This window comes from Protopterus annectens, chromosome 13.part0, assembly GCF_019279795.1.
Source record: "Protopterus annectens isolate FY-2018-M chromosome 13.part0, PAN1.0, whole genome shotgun sequence".
Classification (NCBI taxonomy): domain Eukaryota; kingdom Metazoa; phylum Chordata; order Ceratodontiformes; family Protopteridae; genus Protopterus; species Protopterus annectens.
This window is the reverse complement of record NC_056747.1, coordinates 197,251,889-197,279,283: the sequence shown is the minus strand read 5'-3', so window position 1 is coordinate 197,279,283 and position 27,395 is coordinate 197,251,889. Positions and strand designations below refer to the sequence as shown.

At 41.1% G+C, this 27,395-nt stretch overlaps 1 protein-coding gene across 1 annotated transcript in view; it reads right to left on the bottom strand.

The window, feature by feature from the left end:
• Positions 1–27,395, bottom strand: part of LOC122787868 (histone-lysine N-methyltransferase, H3 lysine-79 specific-like) — a 2,114,473-nt gene that overhangs the window by 590,716 nt on the left and 1,496,362 nt on the right. Inside the window, exon 21 of the mRNA XM_044054784.1 lies at positions 14,951–15,086. Within this exon, the coding sequence (XP_043910719.1) occupies positions 14,951–15,086 (136 nt within the window). The remainder of the gene's footprint in view (positions 1–14,950; positions 15,087–27,395) is intronic.

Genomic DNA, 27,395 nt, shown 5'->3' with positions numbered 1-27,395 from the left:
CATTGCTGTCCCCTTTTTTTTAGGCAATGCCATACTTCCGACTTAACAAATCAAAACCAAGAAAATCTAAAGGTATTACTGCTCAATGCTAGGATTCTAAACAAAAAACTCCACTCCCTAGAAGCTCTCTTCACCATAGAGAATGCTAATGTCTGCGTAGTCACTGAGACATGGTTTAAAGTCGCGGACAGCACATCAACAGTGCAAGGTTATAACGCCTTCCATACATTTAGACCAGCTACTACAGACAGGGACTAAAAGTGGAGGTGTCTCTATGTACATCAAAAATAAATATACCTCAAGGCTGGTCAAAAAGGACAAAGCACTTGAACTGCTCCATGTTTATATCACCAGAGGCAAAATCCAATATCACTTCCTTGCCAGCTATAGGTCCCCCTCTATGACCCAGGAAACCCATACCATGTATTTAAACTTATTAGATATACTAACCATCCAACCCAATACCACATTCATGGGCGACTTTAATTACCTCATTATTAACTGGGAATTATACAACACCAAACATACAGGCAAAGACATTCCTCGACTTTGCAAACACAAACACTCTGAACCAGATAATCAATACACGATAATCAATACACCAACCAGGGGTGCAGCTGTACTAGATCTGGTCCTCACTAATATGGGAAAGTGCTGCACACCCCCTACTGTAATGTCTTCCCTACTAAGGTCAGACCACAGAATGTTCTCCTTTGAAGTAAAAATAAAACATGGACCCCCAGCTACACCTGGAACATTCAGGAACTACTCTAAGGCTAACTTCCTGCTATTAAGTGATAACCTGGCAAAATTTCAAGCCCCCATAAAACCTGAGAGCACTTCTGCCATTGCAGAACTGTTCACAGAAACATTGTACAAGCATGTTAACAGCTGCATAGAGACAGCTGTACCCAACAGGAAAAAGTACAGAACTAAGTAAAAAAAAAAAGCCACCCTGGTGGAATCACAAAATCAATAGACTGTATAATAAAAGGAAGAAAATCATGGCAAAAATTAAGGACCCAGCAGGATAAAAGCACTCTCATCGAACTATACAAATTTCTCAAGAGCACAATAAAGTCTACCAAAGCCAAATTTGAGGTGAATTTGGCCTCCTAGGCCAAGGAAAACCACAAGCCACTGTTTAGCTATGCCTGCAACCTCAAATGCAATACACAACTGTGTTCAGAGCTCATTATAAATGCAGCCACCTATACTAAGCCAGATGACACAGCAAACCTACTGGCCAATAAAACTTAGTTCCAACTTTACCCCTCTCTCCCTCTCAACCTCCCCTCAGGAAATACCATCAAATACAACTCTGCCTGCTATCACTAGGGAACACGTCCTTAATGCTCACTCTAAGGCCAAGAATGGGTCCAGACAATATCCTAGGATGCCTTCTAAATAGCATGAAACATGACCTATCAGGGCCTCTGGAATTGCTATTTAACTACAGCCTCCAAACAGACTTTGTGCCTCATGAATGGAGGACAGCAACAGTCATCCCTCTGCACAAAGGTGGGCCATTTACAGACCCATAAGTCTCACTAGTAGTGTATTTAAAGCCATAAAAAGAATTATCATGGAAATGATCAACAGTGATATAGTAAACCTCCAGACACTGGACCCAACCCAGTTTGGTTTTGTCAAGGGCAGATCATGCCTACTCAACTTGGTGGACTTCTTTGAGAAGGTCGCCAAAGCAATGGATGAAGGCAAAATGGTTCACACTGTCTACCTTGACCTGGCCAAGGCATATGACACAACACGCAACTCTGGCATTGTTGACAAACTCGAGAGGTTAGGTACAAATTTGTATGTTATCCGGTGGGTAGCCAACTGGCTCACAGACAGGACCCAGGAAATTAGAATTGGGGAGTCCACCTCTACAAAGTGGCCAGTCACAAGTGGGTCCCTCAGGGATCAGTCCTTGGACCGCTCCTTTTTGGCATTTACTTCTCTGAAGTAAAGGCCAAAGTCAGTGGTCTACGGCTGACTAAATCTGCAGTTGATTGCAAATTAGGAGCTGTCATTGAATCCCACACTGACACAAATGTTCTCCAGGAGGGGCTGACACTGACAACTGGTGTCAGAGCCATGGACTAAAACTAAATGCCAAGAAATGCATAACAGTATCCTTCGGGAAGACATCCACCCCCTGGTAACCATCACATTGACAACACACCCCTTAGAGTTGACCCAGTAGTCAGGGACTTATGGACACACATAAATAGTAATCTAGCCTTTGACCATCACTTGCCTGCAGTACTGAAGAAATCATTCTATGCTGCGCAACTTACAAACAAAGGTATGGCATCTAAGTCCAAGGAAGTCATTGTTCCATTGTATTCGCCACACATCAGATCTATCATCGAGTACGATGGCCCCTTTGGTATGTACCTAAACAGGCATAATCCAACAACTGGAGAGCCCACAGAGGTTCCTCACTAAACGAATACACGGCTTAAGTAAAATGTCCTATGCAGACCTCCTCAAGGCATTATCCCTGCATTACATCTCCTATAGGCTTTTATGGGGAGATCTATGCCTGACATTGTTAGACCCACTCTAATGGACCTCCTGCATATCCGCAAAACAAACAGTACCAGAATTACCCTTCCCAAGGACTTGAATCTTGCCTGTGATATAACTAGGACCTGCTGGAGAGACAAGTATGTATTCCACAGATTACCATGTCTCTGGAACAGGCTTCCCATCCATGTGAAGCAGAGATCCTCCTTAACCCAATTCAAGTACAACTTGGACAACTGGATGGGAACAAGAAACTGATCCCTGGTTTGGCACCTATGTTTCTAAGGGAATACATAATCTGCAAATGGTTCATTTCCCAGGCCCTAGCTTATAAATGTCTCATCTCCCAAGCCCTTGCTTACACTTATCAAGGGTATCAGAACTTGTCAGAGATTTGGGATGCATGGCTAGGCTTAAAATGGCCCTTGTGGTCGCTAGCACAGTAAACGCCTATGAACCTATGAAGTGTGTGTCTGTACTTCAACTTTATGCCCTATGCCTTGTGCAGGGAGCATACGTGTGATGTACTGCACCTGTAGATACTTAAGGGTTTGGTATATTGGCCAAACATTAGGCTATCCTTAGCAGAAGATCCCTTATTTTAGGAATACTGCACCAGTGATATGGAAGGGCATCTTGAATACCTTTATATAATCTCTGGTTATTTTTCTTGTCATAGGTTCCATAAGTTTGGAGACCATCCTTTTTACTTTCTGTTGCTTAAATCTCTATGCTAAATGTTTTTGTGCTCTGGAGTTATCTAAAAATAGCTGCTTAACAGCAATCTTTCTAAACTCATGCATATTATCTAAATTCTCTCTTATTTTCTCTTTAGCACTATGCAGTTGCCCCTCCTCTTGTTCTGTGAGATTCCCCTTATTCTGCAATGCTTCAGCCTTTATCAGACCCTCTAAATATTGCTTGTTACTTCTTAACCATATTTCTTTCTCCATTTCAACCCTATTTTTAAACTCCATTTTCATTTTTCACCCACTCACCAGCTATTCCTTCTGAAGAAAATATCTTGTCTAGTAACTCTCAAATAATTTCCATCACCAGATTCCTAAAATTCTTCTCCTTTTAGCAGGTAGGTGGGAAAGCTCTAGTTTCTCATTTTTACTTCATTACCTTGTATTATCTTGGTTTTTAGCTTTCAATTAAATGCACATATTCTTGTGAAATATATTATATTTCGTCACATTTTTAAATTCTGCATTTCATTTAGCATATAATGCTCAGAATTCTTGATAATTTTGCTTGCACCAATAAATAGTTTGTCTGCATGCAAAAGGAGTCAGCAGTGTGAAAAAAACACAGCTCACAACTTGCAGACATTAAGTAATATTTGTAAATTTCATACAGAACAAAATGTACAGAATTTCCCTAGCAAACTGCCTGTAGCTGCAGACTTCTTGACTCGCACTGAGAAGGTGTTAATAGGAAAAAAAGCTCATATCTTTGCAAAGTTAAGACGCTTAGCATTTTTCATGGCTTTCTTCATTTTGCCTTATTTTTAAAGCCCGGCAGATTACAATACAATTGTTTATATCTTAAACCAAGGAAATTAATAAGGATATCCTGTAAAAACAAAGGAATTATCATCTTTGTTCTATGCATAATATAATCAGCACACATTTACATCCCATCCCCACCCCAGTAGCCCAAGGTCACATCATTATATTAATTTAAACTTGCTTTTATTCACAGTTTCTTCCCTTGTTATATTGCAAAAAGTTATGTACTCACTGTAATGTTTCATCTGTGTTGTCCATTTTCATTCTTCCTCAACAAATGGGTTTGGATCCAACACGGACGCTTTTTCCAGCTCATGGAACACTGAAAGCTCACGAGCTCATCCCTTACCCATAATGCATTAGTCCCCTACCATACTTCAGATCTTGTTTGCTGACCTTTCAGACTATATAGTAAATAACAGATAACAAGGATATGAAATAAAGGAAAGAATAATTGTGTAAAATCACACCATAGCCATAGATGTTCTTCTCTTCCATGTTGCAGTATTCTAAACATGAGGGATCCTTCTGCCTGAGGTGACACGAATGTCCGGCCCATATACAAAAGCTTAGCCTGGCTGCTGTATGGTGCATGGGATGTCACATGTAGGTACCATAAACCGTGGGCCATAAATGTGACGTCCGCAAGCACAGACCTCAGAACTGAATGCCCCAGTCAGATAGTAGTCTAAGGGAAGCTGATTAGAATGTCATCCAGAGAGGGAAAGTTAATTGAATATAAAGGAGAAGAAGAGGTAGCTGTCTTAGTAGGGGTAAGGAGGGAGGGATAGGAATACTGCAACATGGAAAAGAAGGACATCTATGGTTATGGTAAGATTTTACACAACTATTCTATGTCATTTTACTCTCATGTTGCAGTATTCTAAACATGAGGGAGAGTACCAAAGCTCAGCCTGTGTTATGGGTGGTGAAAGAAGATGATGAACTTTCTATGAAACCATGCAGGATGGCTTTTGCAAAGCCTGCCCTAGCCTTAGAGATGTAGTCCAGCTTGTAATGTTTAGTGAAAGTGTGGACTGAAGACCATGTGGCTGCTTCTAGGATAGTGGGAGTATCTAAGCCTTTGAAAAAAGGCACCAGAGGAAGCCACAGCCCTAGTAGAGGGAGCCCTCACAGCACAGGGATGGTGTTTGCCAAAGAGTAGCAGAAGGTAATAGTGTTGGAAATCCAGGAAGAAATTGTTTGGAGACAGCTTTCCCAGGGCCCTGGGGTGAAAGGATACAAACTTGTTAGCCTTTCTGATAGTCTTAGTTTTGTCCAGGTAAAATCTAAGTTGCCTGCAAACATCAAGGGAATGGAGCACTCTCTCACTGTCATTTTGTGGAGAAGGAAAGAATGTGGACATATGGATGGACTGGTTAAGAGAAAGTCCACTGACCACTTTAGGCATGAAGAATGGGTTTGTGCGAAGAGAGTCCCTATCCCTATGAAATATCAGGTATGGTGGGATAGCCATGAGTGCCTATAGCTGTGAAACCCTCCTAGCCGAAGTCAGACCTACCAAAAGCACTGTTTTCCAAGTGCAATTCTTTAGAGAGGCTGATGCTGCTTGCTCAAAAGGTGCGGTGGTGAGTTTTTCAAGAATGTAATTCAGGTCCCAAGGAGGGGGAATGGGTTTTCTTGGTGGCCAGAGATGAAGCACGCCCTTAAGTAAAAGCTTTGCCTCTAATCTGGATAACAAAGGCGGACTGAGAGGTAGGCAAGCAGAAATAGCTGTCAAATGGACTTTCACTGAGGAATATGACAGTTCCTTCTTAAGTAGCTTACAGAAGCAAGGCAAAACTAGAGGTACATCTGCCTGAAAAGCATCTAGTTGTTTGTGAAGACACCAATTGGAGAACATTTTCCATTCACATAGGTAGGATCTCCTGGTAGTCTGTTTCCTGGCCTCCTGCAGGACAGAAACCATGTCCTCTGAGTAAAAGTGTCTAAAAAGGATCAGAAAATGATCACCCACAGGGTCAATTTGAGGGTTAGCAGGTGTGGGTGGATAAGAGATCCCTTCTGTTGTGTAAAGAAGTCCACCTTGTGAAGTAACTTGTGGTGATTGCCCTTGGTTAGTAAAAAAAGGAGGAGGTACCAATGCTGCCTTGGCCCAAAGGGTGTCACCAACAAGATTTTCAGATTGTCCTGCTGAATCTTCAGCAGGGCTTTCTGTATGCGAGGGAAAGGGGGAATACATAAAGAAATATCCTCTTCCAGGAAATCGAGACTGCACCCACCCTCTATGCCTGAGTTGAGGGAGTCCTTGTGCAGAACAGATGTAGTTGCCTGTTCTGAGGGGAGGCAAACAAATCTATATGAAGTGTACCCCACTGGTGGACTACATCTAGAAATATATCCCTGTGCAACATCCATTTGTGGTTCAGAGATATTGACCTATTGACAGCATCTGCCTGAACATTGTTTTGTGATGGAATGTAAACTGTCTGCAGCATTACCTTGGAGAGGGCGGCCATTTTCTAAGCTTGAATAGCCAGCCTGCAAAGTAAGAAGGATTTTGTTCCCACTTGTTTCTTGATGTACCACAGGACTGTGGTGTTGTCTGTGAAGATTTTTAGAGGTCCTGGGTGTATAAAGGGGAGGAAAGGTTTTATGGCTAGGATAAAGGCAGTAATTTCCCTGATGTTTGTGTGTTTTTTCCTTTGATGGTGATCCCATTGTCCCTAAACCTTCAGACCAATTCACAGTTGCTCCCAACCCCAGGTCTGATGCATCTGTGTACATCTGTTGAGCCGCAGGGAGGGGTTGTAGAGGTAATCCTGGGTTCAGGTGTACTTGCTGGATCCACCAGTAGATCTCTTTCTTGAGACACGGAAGGAAGACAATCTGAAAGTCTAATGGGTGAGTGTGTTGGGATCAAACATTCTTCAGGTACCATTGAAACTTTCTCATGTGTAACCTAGCTAGAGGCAGCATTGGATGTATGGCTGCCATGAACCCCAAGAAACTTAGGAACTCCCTGGCCGAAATGCAGCTGGCTAGGAGTAGGTCCTTGAAGTATGAGGTTAAAGATGTGCTTTTCTGGGGGGAGAAAGGCCTTCATCAGATCTGTCCTTATTCTGCACTCCAGGAACACCTGATCTTGTGAAGGAGTCTTGGAGACCTTGAGCTGTTTGATGGTGAAGCTTAAGGCTTCCAGGAGCAAAATGGTGAATACTAAATGCATCTGGAGGGTATTTGGGTGATATGCCTGGATAAGGAGATCGTCTAGGTATGGGTAGATCTGAATGCCTTTTGTTCTGCAAAAGGCTACTACCGGAGCTAGGCATTTTGTGAATGCCCTTGGTGCTGTGGACAAACCAAAAGGCAAGGAAGTAAACGGAGAATGCAAGGATTGCACAGCAAAAAGCAAGTATTTGCAATAAGATGGGTGGATAGGTACGTGAAGATATGTGTCCTTTATGTCTAAAGTGGCCAGATAAGAACTGAGGATCAATAGTGGAAGAAGAGTTTGAAGGGAGAGCATGCAGAAGGTGGGAACATGGAGAAAGGGGTTTAGGAGGGACAGGTCCAGAATGGGTCTGCCATGTTTCACACTTTCTTGGGACTAAGAAGAGTCTTGAATAAAACCCTAAACCTTCCTGTCCAGGTGGGACCTTTTGAATATTGCCCTGATGGACATGATCTTGAATGACCTGTGGGATGAGGTGAATGTGGTCCTTTGGAGGGTGTGGGATTCCTTTTGGGATGGGTTTTTATTTCCATGTCATGAAATTCCTTTTTCCACTATTGACAAGACCCAGTTGTCTGAGGTGATGTGTTGCCACAAGGCAACACAACGAGAGAGGCGAGTAGAAAGGGGAAGTTTGTTGGTAGGGGTCTGACAGTCGCACATTGTTGGGCCTGTCATGAAAGGGCTGTCTAGGAGTAGACTGGGAGAAGGTAGGCCTGGCAGAGGATGATTTCCTGGCACGTTTTCTTTGTTTTGAAGAGGGTGGTGCAGAGGCTCTTGATAAACCTGGGTTTGGCGGGAGAGTTTCTGTGAAACTTTGGCACTGGTGATACAAGCAGATGCTTGAGGTCCTACAACTCTGCTTTTCTCTTCCAGGTTCTTAAGCTCTGCTGACTATTTGCCAAAAAGAAAACTGTTACCAAGTGGAGCATTCATGATTTTACTTTTGAAATCATTAATCAGAGGTTGTAACTTAAACCAGGAGTACCTCCCAAGGGCAGAGGCAGCTGATTAGAAAATGCTTCAGCAGCATTATAGCTGGATTTTATGAAGTGCCTAGTAACCTGTGCAGCCAATGAGAGGGTAGAGGCAACTTGTGCTTTACTGGACGAATCAGGAACAGAACTGAGTTGGTCTAAGGCATGGGATAAAAGAACCAGTGCATATTTTACCATACGGGTTTGGTAGGTGATGGCTCTGAAGGCCAGGGTTGAAGTTGTATAAACTTTCTTCCCTAACCTGCCCATCATTTTGCTGTCTTTATCGGATGGAAGCAAAGAAGAGGAGAGAATCTGTCTGGATTGCTTATCCAGGTGAGAAAGCAATTACAGCAGGGTCTGCCAAGGGGGGCTTAAAGAGAAATTTACAGTTGTCAGGTACTTTACAGAACCTGTCTGGTCTCTTTGGGGGAGGTGGCTGAGAATCTGGAGCTTTGGAGGATGAGCAAAGGCATCCAAAAATGCAGGGATGGCTGAGGGAGATGGGGATTCCATCTGGAGAAGTTCATAATATATTTTTTGAACTTCTGTCATTTGAGTGGAATCCCACTTGAAATACTCTCTCAGTTTGGTAATTGTTTCCCCAAATGTAATGTCTCCTGGTGGGGAGTCACCTTCTAGGGAGTCCTCTTCTGGTGAGCAGTATCCTAAGGGGGAGGCCAGTTGTGAAGTATAAAGAAAGGGACTCATCAGAAAATGAAGAGGAAGATTCCTCTTCTGGAGTTTAAGGCAAGGGGCCTAAGGATGCAGGCCTGGGGCTCAAGGCTGGCAGAACAGACAGGACCTGTGAAGTAGCAGGCCTAAAGACCATGAAGGCCTGGAAAAGGGATTGGGAAAATGTTTGCCAATCCAGGATACCCTCAGAGGAAGCAGATAAGTGTTTAGTTCTTTGTTTCTTTTTGAGTGATGGGATCCTAGGTCTGGTCTGAGTAGGCATAGGGCTAGGATCCAAGGTCATAGTAGGAACTGAGGAAGTCTTCTCAGTGATGGAAGCTGGCAAAGAGTGCTCAAGAGAACCTGATTCCCCTCCAACATCGGAAACTGACGTTGGTATTACCTCCATGGACGTGCCATTCAGAGAAACTAGAGCGGTGTCCGAAAAGGAACCTGCCGTAGTCACCAAAGCTATCGGACATACCTCAGCCCCTAGATCGGCAGCTGGCGGGACATCTGAATCCGGAGGTGCAGGCGCTTTCTCGAGCCTTTAAACTTTGGCCTTTTTCTTAGGCTGTTCGGCTGATATACCAGGCGTTGCTTCCATACCCAAAGCTAATCTCTTAAGGTGTTGGTTCTCAATGAAAAGATTAAGGGCCACTAGATGGCTGTGTAGGGTCTTCAGGACAAGATTAAGGGCTGTTATACAGCTGTGTAGGGTCTTCGGGACAAACGACTGGCAAACAGAGCAGGATTTGTAGTCACGGGAAGGCCCTAAGCAAAAGAGGCAATGGTTGGTGCTGTCTTTGCCTAGGATTTGATGTCCACACTTAGGTTCATTGGTGGGTACTAGGCTATCTGCCCGAAGGCATTTATAAGCCTAGCCAGAATGTATTGGCTTTCACCTCCCCCTTAAATTAGTTCCCTGTGCCTCTTTCCAGCAGAGCCACTGAAGTGATCCCAGAGGTAAACTTTGTTTCCCATCCATTCGTCAAGGTTTCTTTTGAAGAGTGTTAGCGAGGAGCTCTGCCTAATGTAGATTGGGATCTTGTTCCAAAGCATGGGAAGTTTCTGGGACAGGAATCTATCCCTCCAGCACGTCCTATTTATTGTTGTGGTGGGGTTTAGATCCCTAAAAGCATGTGGCTCGAGGGGAAAGGAGACAGGAGACATGAAGGTATCATACTCAGTCAGAGATCAGCAGATCTGAGCAGACCTATCCTTGTGCTTCTTTGGATCTGACGTCATAGATTTTAGATCCAAAACAGTCGGATCGGAGGGTTTGGTCTTCAGAACCAACTGAATCGGATCCAACGGTTTTGATAGTTTCTAAAGTGGTTCCGAGCTCAGAGCAGAAGAACCTGAAGAATCTGATCGATGTGTTTTGGTCTCTTTTGGTCACCTTTCTTAAGGGATTGAGCCTCAGAAGCTGTATCAGAGGATGTAAAAGGTATTAATCCTCTTAAAATTAATTTAACCTTACTGTCAGTAAGGGCCATTTGATTAAACTCCTTACATACACTGCAAACAGAGTTCAAATGGGATGGGTCTAATCAATAAACACACAGCTCATGTGCATCCTACAATGGAATATTATGGCAATAGGGCTTTACATTTTTTTTTTTTACACCCAAAGGTTTCTCAGACATATCTACTGATGCTAACAGTAACAGACAAGATAAAAAAGGGAATTGTTTTCTAACTTTTAGATAGTTTAAAAAAAAAGGAGAGAAAGAAAATGCTACCAACAATGGTAATTTTAAGGGACTACTTCAAAGGTAAGGGAACGAGAAAAGGAAGAGAAAATACCAACAATGGTATTGAGAAAATACATTAAAAAATGTAGGAAGGGCAAGAGAGGATGTAATTCAATAAGAAAGAAGGTTAAAAAATACATATATATATATATATATATATATATACATACATATGTGTGTGTATGTGTATGTATATGTGTGTGTGTGTGTGTGTGTGTGTGTGTGTGTGTGCATATATATATATATATATATATATATATATATATATATATATACACACATATACACACACACACACACACACACACATATATATATATATATATATATATATACACACACATAAAGCCTACTTTTCTTCATGATAAGCAACATCCGTACGCAAAGGTAGCAAACCGCAAATGGATGGTAGGGGACAAGTGCATTGTGGTAAGGGAGGAGCTTGAGAGCTTTCAGTGTTCACTTCACAAAAATGAAAATGTATTTAAATGGGTTTACATTTCAAGTCAGCTTTTATCTGAAGATGTTTTTTATTAAAATAAGAAAGCGCTCATTACACGATTATTTTATTGTTCTCAGTGAGTTCTTTTAGTATGCTGCTGCTTCTGCAGCTTTCAGTGGTCCATGCTCTGGAAAAAATGGCAAAGTCAGATCCAAACCCATATGCTGAGGAATGAATGAAAATTACATCAGATGTTGTATTTCTTGCAATTAAAACAAGTAAATGTCTAACACACAGGTTTCACAGGCAAATAAGGTTAGCTGCCCTCGTTGGCCATGTCAATCCAAGCCAATTTCCTTCAGAGGTGAAAATCACACACAGCATGTATTGTGCGCGTCCGTGACATAAATAACATAACCGTAATAGCAACCTCCAACCCCCCTAGCCAATTGCAAATTATACACCCAGGTGGTTTCTCACATTTATTCACTAATTTCAATGCTGTTAGTCTTCTTCCTTATCTTCATCTCCCAACATTAGACTTTGGTTCAAGTCCAATGCACTCCTGAGTCTTCTAGTCAATTCCCTTTTTTTTTTTGTCTCTCAAGCATTATCCTTTGGAACACTGCAAAATGTTTCACTGACAAAGTTTGAGTATGAACTTTATTGTCAGAAGAATGAAAAGTATTCTTCTGCTTGCTGGCTCACTTTTTGCTGGATAAACTTTATAAATTTCCTTCTTAGCTTGTTTTACATCAAAAATGTATTTGATCCCCCGGGAAAAAATAATCTGAAAACAGTTGGCTACAGCAGCTTGAATCTCACATCTGTCTCTCAACATTACCTGATTGCTGGGATAAATTTACTTCGCTTCTGGCTGGTGTACAGTGAACAATCATTTTTCCACAAACACTCAACTTGTCACCAAATGTTAATATTTTTCTCTTCTGCCACAGTTTTGTCAGGATCAGTTCTTGCTGCTGGCATGATTACATCTTTATTAATACAGACCTTTGCTGCCTTTTTTATGGCCAGGTCTGGAATATACACACACTATGTGCTCTTTCAATTAACAAATCCTACTGTGGAACATCAGGCCCAGTTGCTTATTTGATCTTTGATAAAATGAATATAGTTTGTTCCTTCCAGTTTTTTTCTGGTACAGCAGAAAACCTCAAGTTTTCTCAGCACACACTATCCTCTAAATCTATTTTTTGAAACAGCTCTTTCTGAGAAGCCTCATACTTAGCTAGCCTTTCCTTTATCTCAATGTCTGATTTTTGTAGTTTTATCAGTTCATCTGAATAGCTAAAACTTCTGTTTTCCAGCCTTTTGTTAGACGAGTTGATATGCTCTTCCAGTGCTTCATCTATTACAATCACCTCTGAGTACATTTGATTTATTTTTTTCCTCTAACTTACTGGAAGCTCTCTCTTAAACCAAAGTTGAAGCTTTTACTGATTTTTGTTGAACAGATGGAACATCATTCCCATCCAATGTTTTCTCGATCTGGCATCCAGACACTGTACTTACTAGGAAGTAACTGATTTACCCAAACAGTCTGAATGACACTTTTTCTCAGTTTCGGTTTTCATACTGGGACTGCTGAAATTAAGTTGTTAATCAGTTTGTAGCAATGTTGGAGGTCTGTGTCTGGGGAATCTCACATAATTTATCAAATTTTGTAGAGGCAGGAGCATGACTGTCAAGCGTGTTGCAGGCTGCCAAGAAAACAGCCTCAAATGGGTAAGAAATTAAGAATAACTGCAGGCTGAGGAAAATCCAGATATAACAGTCATAATACTTTTGCTGGGATAATGAAATTTAATTTTGTTCACATTAAACCAATTCTTTCATTTTGGCTATAGTTTCACAGAAAGATCACTTGTCAGAGGACAGGTTTCCATTTCCTGTGCCATAGGCACTGGAGAAATACAATCCCAGTCTAATTCCTTTCATTCAGACTGGGAATCACTATCTAGAAGAGGGGGAAATAATTTTCTTTTAAATTTTATTGAGGAATCAAAATTTAAAGAAAGAAAGGCTTAAAATTAGCAAAACACAGCCAATCCTCCCTTTCCACCCAATGTGAACACAGGAGAAGACGCATGTCTAACTTTGCTTCTTTTCCTAGGAGAGCCCTTAAAAAGACCCAAAGGTGAGTCTCTTCCCTGGGAATCAGGGTCCATAGGTTGGCTTCTCTGTAAGTACAGTTTTGACTGCTTCCGCTTCAAAGATTGACAAAAGTGGTTCCCCCTTGCCCACAGACGATAAACCAACAGCCACAGAGAACATGTCCATCACCTGATTCTTAGCCACGTCTCCAGAAGTAATGCCAGAGGAATTGAGAGCAGACAATGAGTTGTCTGAAGCACCTGATATAGCCACAGCAGTGTCAGTCATTGTTGGCTGATACAATGAGGAAGCCGGCTTGACTACCAAAAATTCCAATAAAACTGTTTCTTCTCTCCCCATCTTAAGGAGAAAAAAAAAGACCCCAAAGCCTGCACAACGTTCTAGCCAAGGAAAGCGAGCAATACAGCTTAGGGTCGTCAGGGAATCACCTGACCGGATTTCTAAAGTTTTAAGGAAAAAGTTTAAGTGATAACCCCCAAAACCTACACTCCAAACCCCTCCCTTTAATTTTCAACAAAAAGATAGTAGAATTTTACACAAAAAATATTTTAAAATTGCTTTTCGCCAAATAGGTAAACCTGACAAAGTTAACATTTGTGAGATAGAAGCTTTTTTGTTATAACTACAAAAAACATATTTCCTAACTGAAATAAATAACTTTCTAAAGAAAAGTAAACGTTTCCTCAGAAAAGCTGATAAAAGTGGAAGGTTTTTCTCATGTGAATCTGCACAGCCTTGGTGAAGCACTAGCCAACCACTAAACACTTGATGTCAAGACGGAAAGTACAGTAAAAAAACTTCTGAAGGGTTAGCACCCTAACCACTGACTCTATGGTTTTTATCAAGCTTATTAGTGTTCAGTGTGCACGGAAGGTGCTCTACAGCTTTCTGGTTCTCACATCTTTGGCACAATATAACTTATACAGCTTGGGCTACTTCAACAGGAATCTAATTATGAACTTTACTACTTTCATATGTAAAAAAAATAAAAATGCCAGAAGCAAACTCAAGCCCTACTACTCGCAAAAGCTGAAAAATAAGGAAAAAACTGATAACTGTCTTCTTGTGAGATTGAATGAAGGAGAAGTCATATGGAGAAAGGTCAGCCGAACACATGCTTAAAAGTCACTGCACGATCAAATGCCCTGAAGATGATCTTAAAGTCGTTAATTGTGACTGCAAAAAAAAAAAGTGACCAAAAATGAAAATTCATGCCTGTCATTGTTTCAATGTGCAAACAAGAAGCCTAGTACCTTAAAAATCAAAACATAATAGCTGAACTGAACCTTTCTCTACTAAACGTTGGACCCGATTATTACTTTGTAAAACAGAAACTGATTACACACTGATGTCATAACAAAAGGAAAAGAAACTGGAAAACGAACACTAAGAAAACTGTGAAGTACAGTGTCAAAATAAAGGAAGGCAGAATAAAAATGACTTAAAAGCTTCTCAAACTCTCTCTGCAACTTTTTTAGATAGTGCTACCAAAAAAACAACTGGCAGTATGTATTGCCATTTCACAGATGTCATATATTCTTGTCTGCTCTTGGGATGGCAAAGACCCAGTGTCACCTCTTCACAATGCAAAACAGGATCATTCTGCTAAACAAAATAAGTGAAGAAACTGGCTTCAGGTCATCTCGTAAACAAACTGTAACCTGCACAGGTCACAAAGCACATGAAAATCAAATCAGCTTCAAATTTACTCCAATTACCTTTTCACTGCTTTTCTCCATGGCAGCTTGATGGGTCACAGGTGATGAAGGCGGTGTCTCCAAAGGCCCTTGTTTAACTCCATTTAAAATGCTAGGACTAGAATATAACAAGCTGCTTTCTTTCCCATTTTCATTTCTATGAAATGCAAAAGAAAAGGTCTCTGTATGTTATTATTTAAAATGTCAAACTGCAAATATAACGTCAAACAACAAATTCAGCATTTTGCAATATTTTTACGTTCAGTTTAACTCTGCACTCTAGTTAGCCAATCTCCTTTCAGACTTTCATTTACTACAGAGTACAAGCAGGCATAGCTGCAATTACTCGGTTAAAAAACACATATAAACAAGGCATGAAAGTTTCAGTATTCCATCTATTTTAAAATCATCTTCATTGAATTATCACTTATGATGCAGCCAATCATACCTTTATATAAATGAAAACAAGCCATACTGACATTCAGTTACAAACATTATACATCACATACAATCTTTTCTACAGTCACTTTCAATCCAGGATTACATAGTTCACTCAATTCCTGCCCTCTCTTATACCTATCTCAATCCTCCTTTAAAACATTAACCTGCATGCTTTGTTCCCTCAATTTATTTTTCTTCTATGTAAATTCCTCCTACCTTTTTCTAAGGATCCCACTTCAAGTTCTTTTATCTCTGTTACTATTTTCACTACTTCAAATACAATTGATTTAAATCTGATTTCCATTTTCTAGTAACTGCCTTTAGGAAGCAACCAGAGTTAAACTAAGCAAAGCCTTACTATGTCCATGCAATTCGAATCCTGCATCCCAGTTCAAAAAAAAAAAAATCCTTAGTTACACAAATTTGCTCACACAGTAATTCTGATGGATTACCTGCAGGGAAATTTTTAAAGCCTGCCAATTCATTACACTCCCAAAAACAATGTTCTCAATTACCTCTTTCTTCCACATCACATCAACAGTTGCAATCACCGCAAGAAAAATTTTTTGGAGTCTGCTGGAGTATAAAAATACCACTGCAAACACTTCCAAGCAAAAATCCCACAGCTTCTAGACTTTGTTGAGAATGTGGGAACCACACCTATATCAGCCCACTGTTTCTTTGCAAATTCTTTATCCAATCTCTCTTGCCAAGCTTTTCTAACCTCCTCTGATTGATTCCTATAGTTATCTTGCAAAATTTTATATGCCCTACTAATTAACTTTTTAAAAGCAGCTCCTACTCTAGATTCAACAAAAAACTACCAGTGCTAGTCTTTCACTTAGGATTCCACTATCCCTTTCTCTCTGTCTGATATCAATCATTGATAGGGAAGGCAGTTTCTGTAACCTGCAGTCCAAATGTATTCTTGGCCTCTCCCCATTCTATTACCTTTCACTCTCTAATTATTTGCTTCCAGTACATTGGTTCCTTTGCCAGTTTTCTCCTGTAAATTCCTGTCCCCCTCTTCCCTATTTCTGTACCCTTAACTGCAATCATCCCTATCGGCAGAATCTCCTTTTTCTATTTCTGTGTTGGCTTAGTTCTTAAAATACTTTCTGCCATTTTATGAATATAATGTTCCATATGGGTATTGTTATTCTTAAAAATATGCATCCAAAATCCCACTCTCTCCATATTTCTTGATCTTCCACCCTATTTCACTATCATCCCTTTCCACTTTGAAATATAGCTTTTTGCTTGTGCTATGTATAGGAGCCTTAACTGTGTAGCTCTAAAATAACTCTTTAAATCAGGTAATCCAAATCCACTTTGTTCTATTGGAAGGATCAGATTATCCCATTTGACACTTGCCTTCTTCCCCTTCCAGGTAAAATTCTTTAACTCTTTATTCATTGCTATCTACAACGTCTCTTCTGGTTGATAAAAATATGCCTAACCTGTGTACAAAACTAAAGGGATTAAAAATATTTTTACTGCTTGTATCTTGATATCCATGTCCATAAACAAAAGCTTCCAGTCCCTCAGTTTTTGTATTATCTTTTGTTTAGGCACTCCCCACATATCTTTAGCTGCCATAAAATAATCCTTTCTAACCCATTTTTCTAAGTACTTCATTTTACCATGTCCCTATAAATATGGATATTGCTGAACCAATTTGTGTGTGGGTACACAGTTTACAGGTATAGCCTTTGTTTCATTTTCATTAATTTTATATGCCAAAAAGACCTGAAACTGTCTTACAATGCTCTACAACACTGATATGTCATTTTATATATAAAATAATACTATCTGCAAATAAAGCCAACTCTTCTTGATTACCATGCCAACTGTATCCTTGAATTTGAGTCCCTTTTCTTTGCCAATGGTTCTAAATATATCGCAAATAACAAAGGGAAAAGGGACAGCTAGTTCCTCTGTTCAGACAGAAGTTATCAGAGAGGAAACCGCCCACTTTAATTTTCGCCTCTGATCTCTCATATATCCTCCTAATTAATATTATTTTTGTGTCAGGGAATGAAAATGCTTCCATTACACTACTCACAAAATCCCAGTTTACTCTGTTGAATGCTTTCCCTGCATAAAGACTCAACAACAGTGGTATTTTCCTACATTCTGCTTACCTCTTGATCATCATTATTGTATTAATGCTGTCAAATATTTGCCTCACCTCCACAAAACGACAACTGATCCATATCTATCAATTTTGGCAACACCTTTGCCATTCTTTTAGCCATTACAAATAAACACTTTATAATCATGGTTTAGAATCAAATCGGGTCTATATGAAGCTGGATCTGAATGGGTTTTTACCATCTGTAGTTATTACAGGCACCACAGCTTTCATCTAGGATGTTGGTGCTTCACCTCCTTTTAAAAAATTGTTAAACACCTTCCAGATATTTATCACTTTCTTCCCTTCTAGCTTCCAAATTTCCACAGGAATACCATCTGGAGAATTTCCTATAGACTGGTTGTATATCACCATTTTTATCTCATCTCTTCCAATGCTAACTCCTAATGTCTGTCTTTTCGTCTTTTCCTGGTTAGGGGTCACCACAGCAGAACTCCGGTCCCCTAATGATTGGCAGTAGATTTTTATGGTGCCGAGTTGCCAGCCTGACGCCCAACCTTCAGCGAAGGCACGCCCATTCACGCATGTCATTCGGAGGCCACTTGACCGCAGGGAGGACATGCAGACTAAACACAGAAGGCACTCCAGTCGAGAATCGAACAGGAGAACCTCTTGCTGTGAGGCAACAATGCTACCACTGTACCACCACGCTAATTGAGCCTCAACTACCTCTAACCTTGGCATATTTAATTCTTCCATAAAGATTTCCATTTATGCTTTTTCTTGATTTCAACATTTATCTGCTTTATAGAGACTTTCATATAATTTCTAAAATAATTCTAATACCTCTAGAAATTGACAGTTATTTTCCTTGTTATAGGCCAGCGGTCCCCAACCACCGGGCCGTGGACCGGTACTGGCTGCTGGAAACTTTTAGGCAGGGAGTAAAACAAAAAAGGGAATGTGTGTATGTAAGTGTGTTTATGTTTCTATCTGCGTGTGAGTGAATTCATGTGTGAAAGCAGAGGAGACTGTGTATGACAGAGTGAACAGTGAGATTGATCGAGCTGTTATTTTACACTCGCTAAGCAGTGCTTTTGCTGTTGGTAGAGTGTAAAATAAAAATAAATGAAACGGAAAAAAAAGTGTGTGGGTGTGTGTCAATGCATGCATGAAAGCACAACAGAGTGTGTGTGTGTGTGTGTGTGTGTGTGTGCGTGCGTGCGCGAGACAGAGAGAGAGAGAGAGAGTGAAGGGCATACCTCTCAACCTCTTAGTACTACAAATCTGGACAAAGCCCTAGAGTCACACTGGAAAATAATTCCCACTTTTGCATGCATCTCTCAAAAGAATATAGTTCACCTTCAAAAAAGACGTTTCCACAGCAGGAAAAAAAAAAACACAACAAAAAAAAAAAACTCAATAATAAACTCCCTACAATTACATAAAATCTTTATCACTGAACTCAGTCATCTACTTTTTCGAGATGACCTCTCCCTACCTTACAAAGCAGAAAATAACCATAAGCTACTTAACTTCCTATATGTTTACAGAAAACTGCAAAAACAAGAAATACATGCACTAGGGACTGAAGTGTACAATACTATGTAAACATGACCTGTGTTTAGACAGCTGACTCTCCCAAATTAATCATTACCTTTGTAATACATTCCACCATAGCTCTCAGCCTCTTAGCACAAAAAAAAAACTGGACAAAGCTAAAAATAATGGGGTACAAAGCCCCAAAACCTGGGACACATTTTAAATACTGCTCTTATAAGCTTATAAGATTACTACAATAAAAGGTCTTGTGTTACCATACATATACTGAGGAATGCAACATCTGAAACTCAAATGCCTGTCATTATTTAGTACAAAATGGGGGAACAAAGGCCCAAAAATAGGGACAGATTTTAAATATTGCTCTTATAAAATGAAAAAGTTGCTATAATAACACGGTTTGAGTTAGCATGCATTTTCTTTAGGATCTCACTTCTGAAACTTAACTGCATGTCATTATTTACGGACTTAAATCCTCAGATCATCCCACTGATTTGTCAGAAAATCACAAATTTTATGAGGAACAGACCAAAAAAAAAAAAAGAGGCAAAAATCTGGACAATTAAGAGGTATGGTGAAGAGTGACAGCAATCCTTGGCAGCAGCATCAATTAAGAGGTTTGTATACCTTTCGACCCACTCGCACAATAAATCTGGACGGAGCCCACAGCTCTCAACCTGTGGGCACAAAAAATTTGGACAAAGCCAAAAATAATATGGGGACAAAGCCCCCAAAATAGGGGCAAATTTTAAATATTGTTCTTATAAACTCAGAAAGTTGATAGAACGCAAGGTCTTGTGTTACCATGCATTTTCTGAAGGATATAAAGTATGAAACTCAAGTGCCTGTCATTATATGATGACTTCAGTACTCACTTATTCACCATAAAAATCCAGGAAACCACAAATTTTATGAGGAACAGACCACAAATATGAGGCAAAAGTGCACATTCTGTGAAAATCTGGACAGTTTAGAAGTATGACAGAGTCACAAATAATATGGACAGATTTTAAATATTGCTTTTATAAACTTAGAAAGTTGCTAGAATGTTGCATCTTTCAGCTTTTCCCAGTTAGGGGTCGCCACAGCGGAACTCCGGTCCGCTAATGATTGTCAGTAGATTTTTACGTACAGAGTTGCCAGCCCTGATGCATAGCCTTCAACGTAAGTACGTCCATTCACGCATGTCTCCACACAGAAGACGCTTTCGCTGAGAATCGAACAGGACAACGCTACCGTAGCACCACCACCGCAGTAGAATAAGCACTAAAAACCCTGCTTCCATTTCCAACATCCTATCTTTGTGAAGTGGGGTTTTCTGCAATTACAGCAACCAAAATGAAATTACAGAGTAGACTGGGCATAAGGAACAGACTTCTGGTGTCAATGTCTCCCATCAACCCTAAATGGGACTGTCACACTGAAGGGAAACAAGCTCAGGGCTTCCATTGATTCTGCGTTATGGTGAGTTGTATTTACTATGCACTTTATTATGCCTTATTTTTATGCATGCACTATGACCGGTCCGTACAAAACTGTCTTACGTGAAACTGGTCCTTGGTATATAAAAAAGGTTGGAGAAACTGGTCCTTGGTTTAAAAAAGGTTGGAGACCGCTGTTTTAGGCTACCTAAGCTTGGCAACAACCCTTTCTACTTTCTGTTGCCTGAGTCATTATGCTAAAAGTTTTTTGTGCTCTGGAGTTATCAAAAAATAAAAGCTGCTTAACAGCAGTCTTTCTAAATTCATGCATATTATCCAGGTAGCCCCTTATTTTTTTTTTTTTAGCACTCTGAAGTTGTGCCTCTTCTTGTTCTGTGAGATTCCCTTTATTCTGCAATGTCAGCCTCTCTAAATAATTCTTATTAGTTCTTAACCATATCTCTTTTCAGTTTGTTTCTACCCTATTTTAAATCCCACTTTAATTTTATCCCACTCCCTAGCTATAACTTCTGAACAAAGAAGAGTTGTGTAAAATTTTATCATAACAGCAGATGTCCTTCTCTTCACTGTTGCAGTACTCTTCACATAAGGGGTTTCCTGCAAGGGCAGCCCAACATTCATCAAGTATACCAAAGCCTTAGGAATATGTAGACGTTGTACATCACACATATATGTTCCCCACTCAAGGCGTAGGGCATAAATGTGGCGTATGAATGTATATACCTCAGAACTGAAAAAAGCCCCAGGAGGAACAAATATTCCTAAGGGCTAGGAGGAACATGTGCATCCAGAAGGAGAGAGAGGAAAAGAATTCCAGGAAAACCGAAGGAATACGGCAGAGCAGAAGGGGTGTGTGTGTGAATACTGCAACAGTGAAGACAAGGATATCTACTGTTATGGTAAGATTTTACACAACCACACTACATACTTCCATATCACTGTTGGAGTACTCTTTTTTTTTTTTTTTCCCCTCAAAATATTTTATTTCATTTAAAAAGAGAAAAAAATACAGAATAAAATAGAACAAGTAAATACATTTGACAATTCGAATTTAAGAATACATATTACAAGAAAAAAATGAAACAATCTACTTACAATATTTACAAAATACCTGAGAATAGAATATTCATAGACAACACAACTTACATTCACATAAGGGAGAGTACAAAAGCTCAAGATGAAACTTGGGAGGAGAAGGGCACAGAGGAGCCATCTAGAAATCCATACAGGATAGCTCTGGCTAAGGCAGCTCTTGCTCTGGAAACATACAACTTGTAATGCTTAGTGAAGGCACGGACATAAGTCCAAGTAGCAGCCTCAAGGATGGAGCTGGTATTGCACTCCTTTGAAAAAAGCACCCGAAGAAGCAACAGCTCTAGTAGAATGAGCCTTTACCGAGGTAGAAAGACATTTACCATGAAAAGGATAACAAAAAGAAATGGCCTTAGAGATCCAGGTGGGTATGGTTTGCCTAGAAACAGCCAAACCCAGAGACCAGAGAAAAAAGGAAACAAAAAGAAATGGCCTTAGAGATCCAGGTGGGTATGGTTTGCCTAGAAACAGCCAAACCTAGAGACCAGAGAAGAAAGGAAACAAAAAGAAATGGCCTTAGAGATCCAGGTGGGTATGGTTTGCCTAGAAACAGCCAAACCTAGAGACAGAGAAGAAAGGAAACAAAAAGAAATGGCCTTAGAAATCCAGGTGGGTATGGTTTGCCTAGAAACAGCCAAACCTAGAGACCAGAGAAGAAAGGAAACAAAAAGTTGCTTACATTTGCCAATACCTTTGGTTTTAGCCAAATAATATCTGAGCTGTCTATGCAAATCTAAAGTATGAAGAAACTTCTCACTAGCAGACTGCAGAGAAGCAAAACAGGAAGGAAAATTAACAGACGATCAAGGGACAATTTATTAACCACCTAAGGCATAAAAGAAGGATTAGTACAAAGAAACACCATGCCCCTATGAAAAAAACAAGAAAGAACAGCCATACATGCCTGGAGCTCCAGAGACTCTGTTAGCTGAAGTAAGGGCCGGATGAACAGTCTTCCAAGTACAATGCCACAAGGAAGCTGAAACTACAGGCTCAAAAGGAGCTGGAGTCAATTTTTCAAGTAAAAACTGAGGTTCCAGGAAGGTGGAACAGGCTTCCTGAGAGGCCTGATATGAAGGATGCCTTTAAGAAATTGTTTGGCCTCAAACCTAGAAGTAAGAGTCATCATCAATGGCAGACGAGCAGAAACAGCTGAAAGGTGAAGTTTAAATGAAGAATATTCTAACTCAGCATGAAGGAATTCACACAAATGAGAGAGAACTAGAGGGATCCCCACAGAAAATGGATCCTCGTCCCTATAAAGGCACCAGACCAAAATCTCTTCCATCTGGACAAATATGATTTCCTGGCAGTGGGTTTCCTGGCCTCCTGCAGAACCCCAAGCATGCCCTCAGAAAAAAAAAAGGTTCCTAAAAGGGATTAATACCCTATCACCCACAGCATCAGTTGAAGAGTGGACAAGTAAGGTTGGATCAGCGACCCCTGGTCTTGTGTGAGAAGGATCAACCTTGGTGGGGTAACTTGGTGTGACTGCCTCTGGCTAGGTGACAAAGAGGTAGAAACCAATGCTATCTGGGCCAAAAGGGAGAGTCACCAGTAAGACTATGGGGGAGTCTTGCGTGATCTTGAGCAGGACCCTTGGAATCAAAGGAAGGGGAGGGAAGGTGTAATGAAACCTGTCTTTCCCTAGGAAGGAGATGGTGTCCACCTTCAAACTCATAGCACCTGGGACTCTGGCACAAAAAGCAAGAAGATGACTGCTCAATGGGGAGGCAAAAAAATCTACCTGTGGAGTACCCACTGATGTACAATGTCCAGAAACACATCTCTGTGAAGCATTCATTTGTGAGCCTGTGCATTGGACCTACTCAAAGAGTCTGCCACTGTATTTTGCTCTGAAGGAATGTAGACAGCCTGAAGAGTCAATCAATACTGGAAGGCTATATCCAGACCTGAAGGGCAAGTTTACAAAGAAGGTAGGATTCATGTCCCCCCTTGCTTGCTTACATACCACATCACTGTGGTATTCGTGAAGATTTTGCGATCCCTGGAAGAAAGAGGGAATGAAAAGTCTAAAGAGCTAAAAGGAGAGCTCTCAATTCTTTTACGCTGATGTGATCTGACCTCTGAAGAGGAGGCCAGAGACAACTGACCTTGAAGCAACTGAAAGAAGCTCCCCACCTCCTGTCCGAGGCATCTGAAAAAGTTTCTGAGACGGGACTGGGGGTTGAAAAGGAAGCCCTGGGTTGAGAGAAAGCTGATGAACCCACCAATAAAGCTCGAGTTTGAGGCATGGAAGGAAAGGAGCTAGAACATCCAGTGGATGACAGTATTGAAGCCACAATGACTTTAGGAACCACTACAGCTTTCTCATATAGAATCTGGCTAGAAGTAGCACAGGAAAAGTGGAGAAAAAAAACATGATCCTGAGAAGGAACCAGGACTGATTTCTGAAAGTTTATGGTGTACCCCAGGCTTTGTAAGAGACAAACCGTAAGCTGGACGTGCTGAAGAGACTTCGGGGGGGGGGGGGCATCTGAATGAGCAGGTCCATCCAGATAAGGAAAGATTTTAACCACTCTCATCCTGCAAAAGGCAATGACAGGAGATAGGCATTTGTTGAATACCGTTGGGGTAGCAGAAATCCCAAAGGGCAAAGCAGAGAACTGAAAATGCAAGGAAGAGACAGAGAAACGTAAAAACTTTCTGAAAAGGGGATGAATTGGGATGTGAAGATAAGCATACTTCAGGGTCCAGGGATACTAAGAAAGCCCAGGAAAGAAGACGACAGAACAGGGTTTGAAGAGACATCTGAAAGGAAGGGACCTTCAGAAAGGTGTTGAGCTGAGAAAGATCCATAATGGATCTCCAGGTGCCTTCTTTCCTGGGAACCAGAAATATTCTGGAATAAAATGCATTCTCTTCCTGGCCACGGGGCCTGACTTAATTGCTGCCCTGTGCCCAAAGGCCCTGAAGCAGTAATGGAAAGAAAAAAGAAGTTATGTACTCACCATAACGTTCCATTTGAGTTGTTCTATCTCGCCCTCATTCATCATTGATGGGTTTGGAGCCGATCCCTCGGCACCGACATGGCCGTTAGCAAGCTCGAGGTTTACCAAAAGCTTGAGACCTAGCCCCTTATCCCATGATGCACTGCCTGGAATACCTCAGATCTTATTTGCTGAGTGTACTACTTTTGTCAGATAACAATTACTCCAACAAAAAAGAAAAAGGAATGCATAACTAGGATGGAGCTAGATTCCAAGTCAACTGTCAGCTAGGTGGGGGATGGAGGGAGGGACGTGAGAATGAAGGCGAGATAGAACAACTCGCATGGAACATTATGGTGAGTACATAACTTCTTTAGGTGAAGTTGTTCAATCTCGCCGTTCATTCATCACTGATGGGTAGCTTCCCTAGCACCCCAAATCTCAGGTGGCTCACGGAAGTACATTTCCCATCACTGTGGACCCGAAAGAGGCCCTGTCCCTGGAGGTCTTATCCACTTTGTAAGGAGTGATGAAGGTATGAGGTTTAAACCAAGTGGCTGCCACACAAATATTATCTAAAGGCACTTTGGCTTGAAAAGCAGCAGATGTAGATACTGCTCTGGTAGAATGAGCTTTAATCTTTTGAGGCAAAGGCATATTGGCAGCTGAATGAACAAAGGCAATCCAATCCAATAACCATTTAGAAAGAGTTGTTTTAGCCACTGGCCTACCTTTTCTGGTTTCTGAAAAGGATAAAAAGAGTTGGTCTGATTTCCTAATATCTTTAGTTCTGTGCAGATAAAATCTGAGCTGTCTGTGAACATCAAGTTTGTGTAGCATATACTCCACTTTGTTAGAATGGTTGGGAAAGAAGACTGGTAACTCAATGACTTGATTAATATTAGTTTCGGAACAAACTTTAGGCAAAAAGGAAGGATTTCTTCTGAGTGATACTCTATCAGGGTGAAAAATCAAATAAGGTGGTCTGATAGATAAGACTTGAAGATCTGACACTCTATGGGCAGATGTAATGGCCACTAGAAACAGAGTTTTCCATGACAAGAACTTCACTTCACAGGATGATGCTGGTTCAAAGGGAGGAAGAATAATGCAGGACAAAAGTAAGTTCAGATTCCACGGTGCATAAGGAGCTTTCACTGGGGGTCTGATGTGGAAGGTCCTTTTGAGAAAGGCTTTAGACAGCTTATGGGCCATAATGTCAAATCCGTCTATTCCTAGGTGAAAGTTAGCAATGGCAGCCATTTGAACTCGTACTGTAGCTGCTGCTGAACCTTTGTTGAAAATCATGGTAAGGAATTCTAAGATGGAAGACATGGGTGCTTTATAAGGGTCAATGTTCTGTTTGCAGGCCCATAAAGAAAATCTTTTCCATTTGCTGAGGTATAATCTTCTGGTGGAAGGCTTTTGGGTAGACAACAAGATGCATCTCGTATCCTGAGAAATATTATCAAGCCTGGCTATGAGGGGAACTGGAACAGCCAAGCTGGGAGCTGCAGAGACTGTAGAGAAGGATGGAGGTTCCCCGTCAGATGTGTCAGCAGGTCTGGAACCAGGTCCAGAATCCATGGTTCCTTAACTAGGTGCTGAAGTAGGAATGGGAACCAAATCTGTCGAGGCCAATGAGAGGCTATTAGAATCATAGTCCTCCTTAGCAACGAAGCTTTCTGTAGAATCTTTGAAATCAGAGGGACTGGTGGAAATGCATAGAGAAGACCCGGGGGCCAATTGTGTACAAGTGAATCCCTTGGCGACTCTCCCGGAGGGGGGGATCAGGGCAAAATAGCTTCTGCATTTGGTGTTTAGGTGACTGGCAAAAGGATTGCAGCAAGGCTGGCCCCATTTGCGGAAAATCCTGTCCGCTATCTCTTGTTTGAGGGACTACTCATGAGGCAATAAAATTGCCCTGCCCAGTTTGTCTGCCATCATGTTGGATCTTCCTGGGACATGCGTTGCCAACAGAGAACGCTGGGAGGATACAGCCCACTGTCAAACTATGAGGGCTTCTCGGCATAAGGGGTAAGATCTGGTCCTGCCTTGTTTGCTCAAATACCAGACCACTGACATGTTGTCTGTCTGAACTGCAATGGTCCCGTGACGAAGAGAGTCTTGGAAGTACTGCAACGCCAAAAGTACTGCTCTCATCTCCAGGATGTTGATATGCAAATGTAACTCCTGTTCTGTCCATGTGCCTTGGACAGTCCTCTCCTGATAATGCCCCCCTCCACCCACCCTATCAGGGAGGTGTCAGTGGTCACAGTGGCTATCGAAGGTGGAAGTACAAATGGGTGACCTACGGTTACATGATGAGACGTCAACCACCACTGAAGGTCCTTCTTGCATGAGTTTGTGATCAATATTGTGTGACTCATGGGAAGCTCCAGGTAAGACCATTGAGTGAAAAGTAACCATTGAAGTATTCTCATATGCATTCTCGCTAGAGGAATGGCTATGACTACAGCAGCCATCAGACCCAAAATTTTTAACACTTCTGATGCTGGTGCTTTTGTCTTTGATACTAGAGAGCTGATTTTCTGATGCAGCAGAGCGATTCTTTCTAATGGTAGCCTTAAAGTGATGGTTGAGGTGTCTAACTCTGCTCCTATAAAGTTTATATGCTGCGATGGTGATAAGGCAGACTTTTTGAAGTTGATGGTAATTGCCCAACTGATTGCAGAGAGTCAGAGTGTGGTCTCCTGATTGAACTAGTTGATGCCTGGTGGTGGCAGAAAGGAGCCAATCATCTAAATACGGAAACACCTAGAATCCAAGATGCCTCAGGTGAGCCGTTACCACTGCCATGCACTTGGTGAACACTCTGGGGGCTGAAGTGAGACCAAAGGGCAGGGCTCGAAATTGGTAATGAC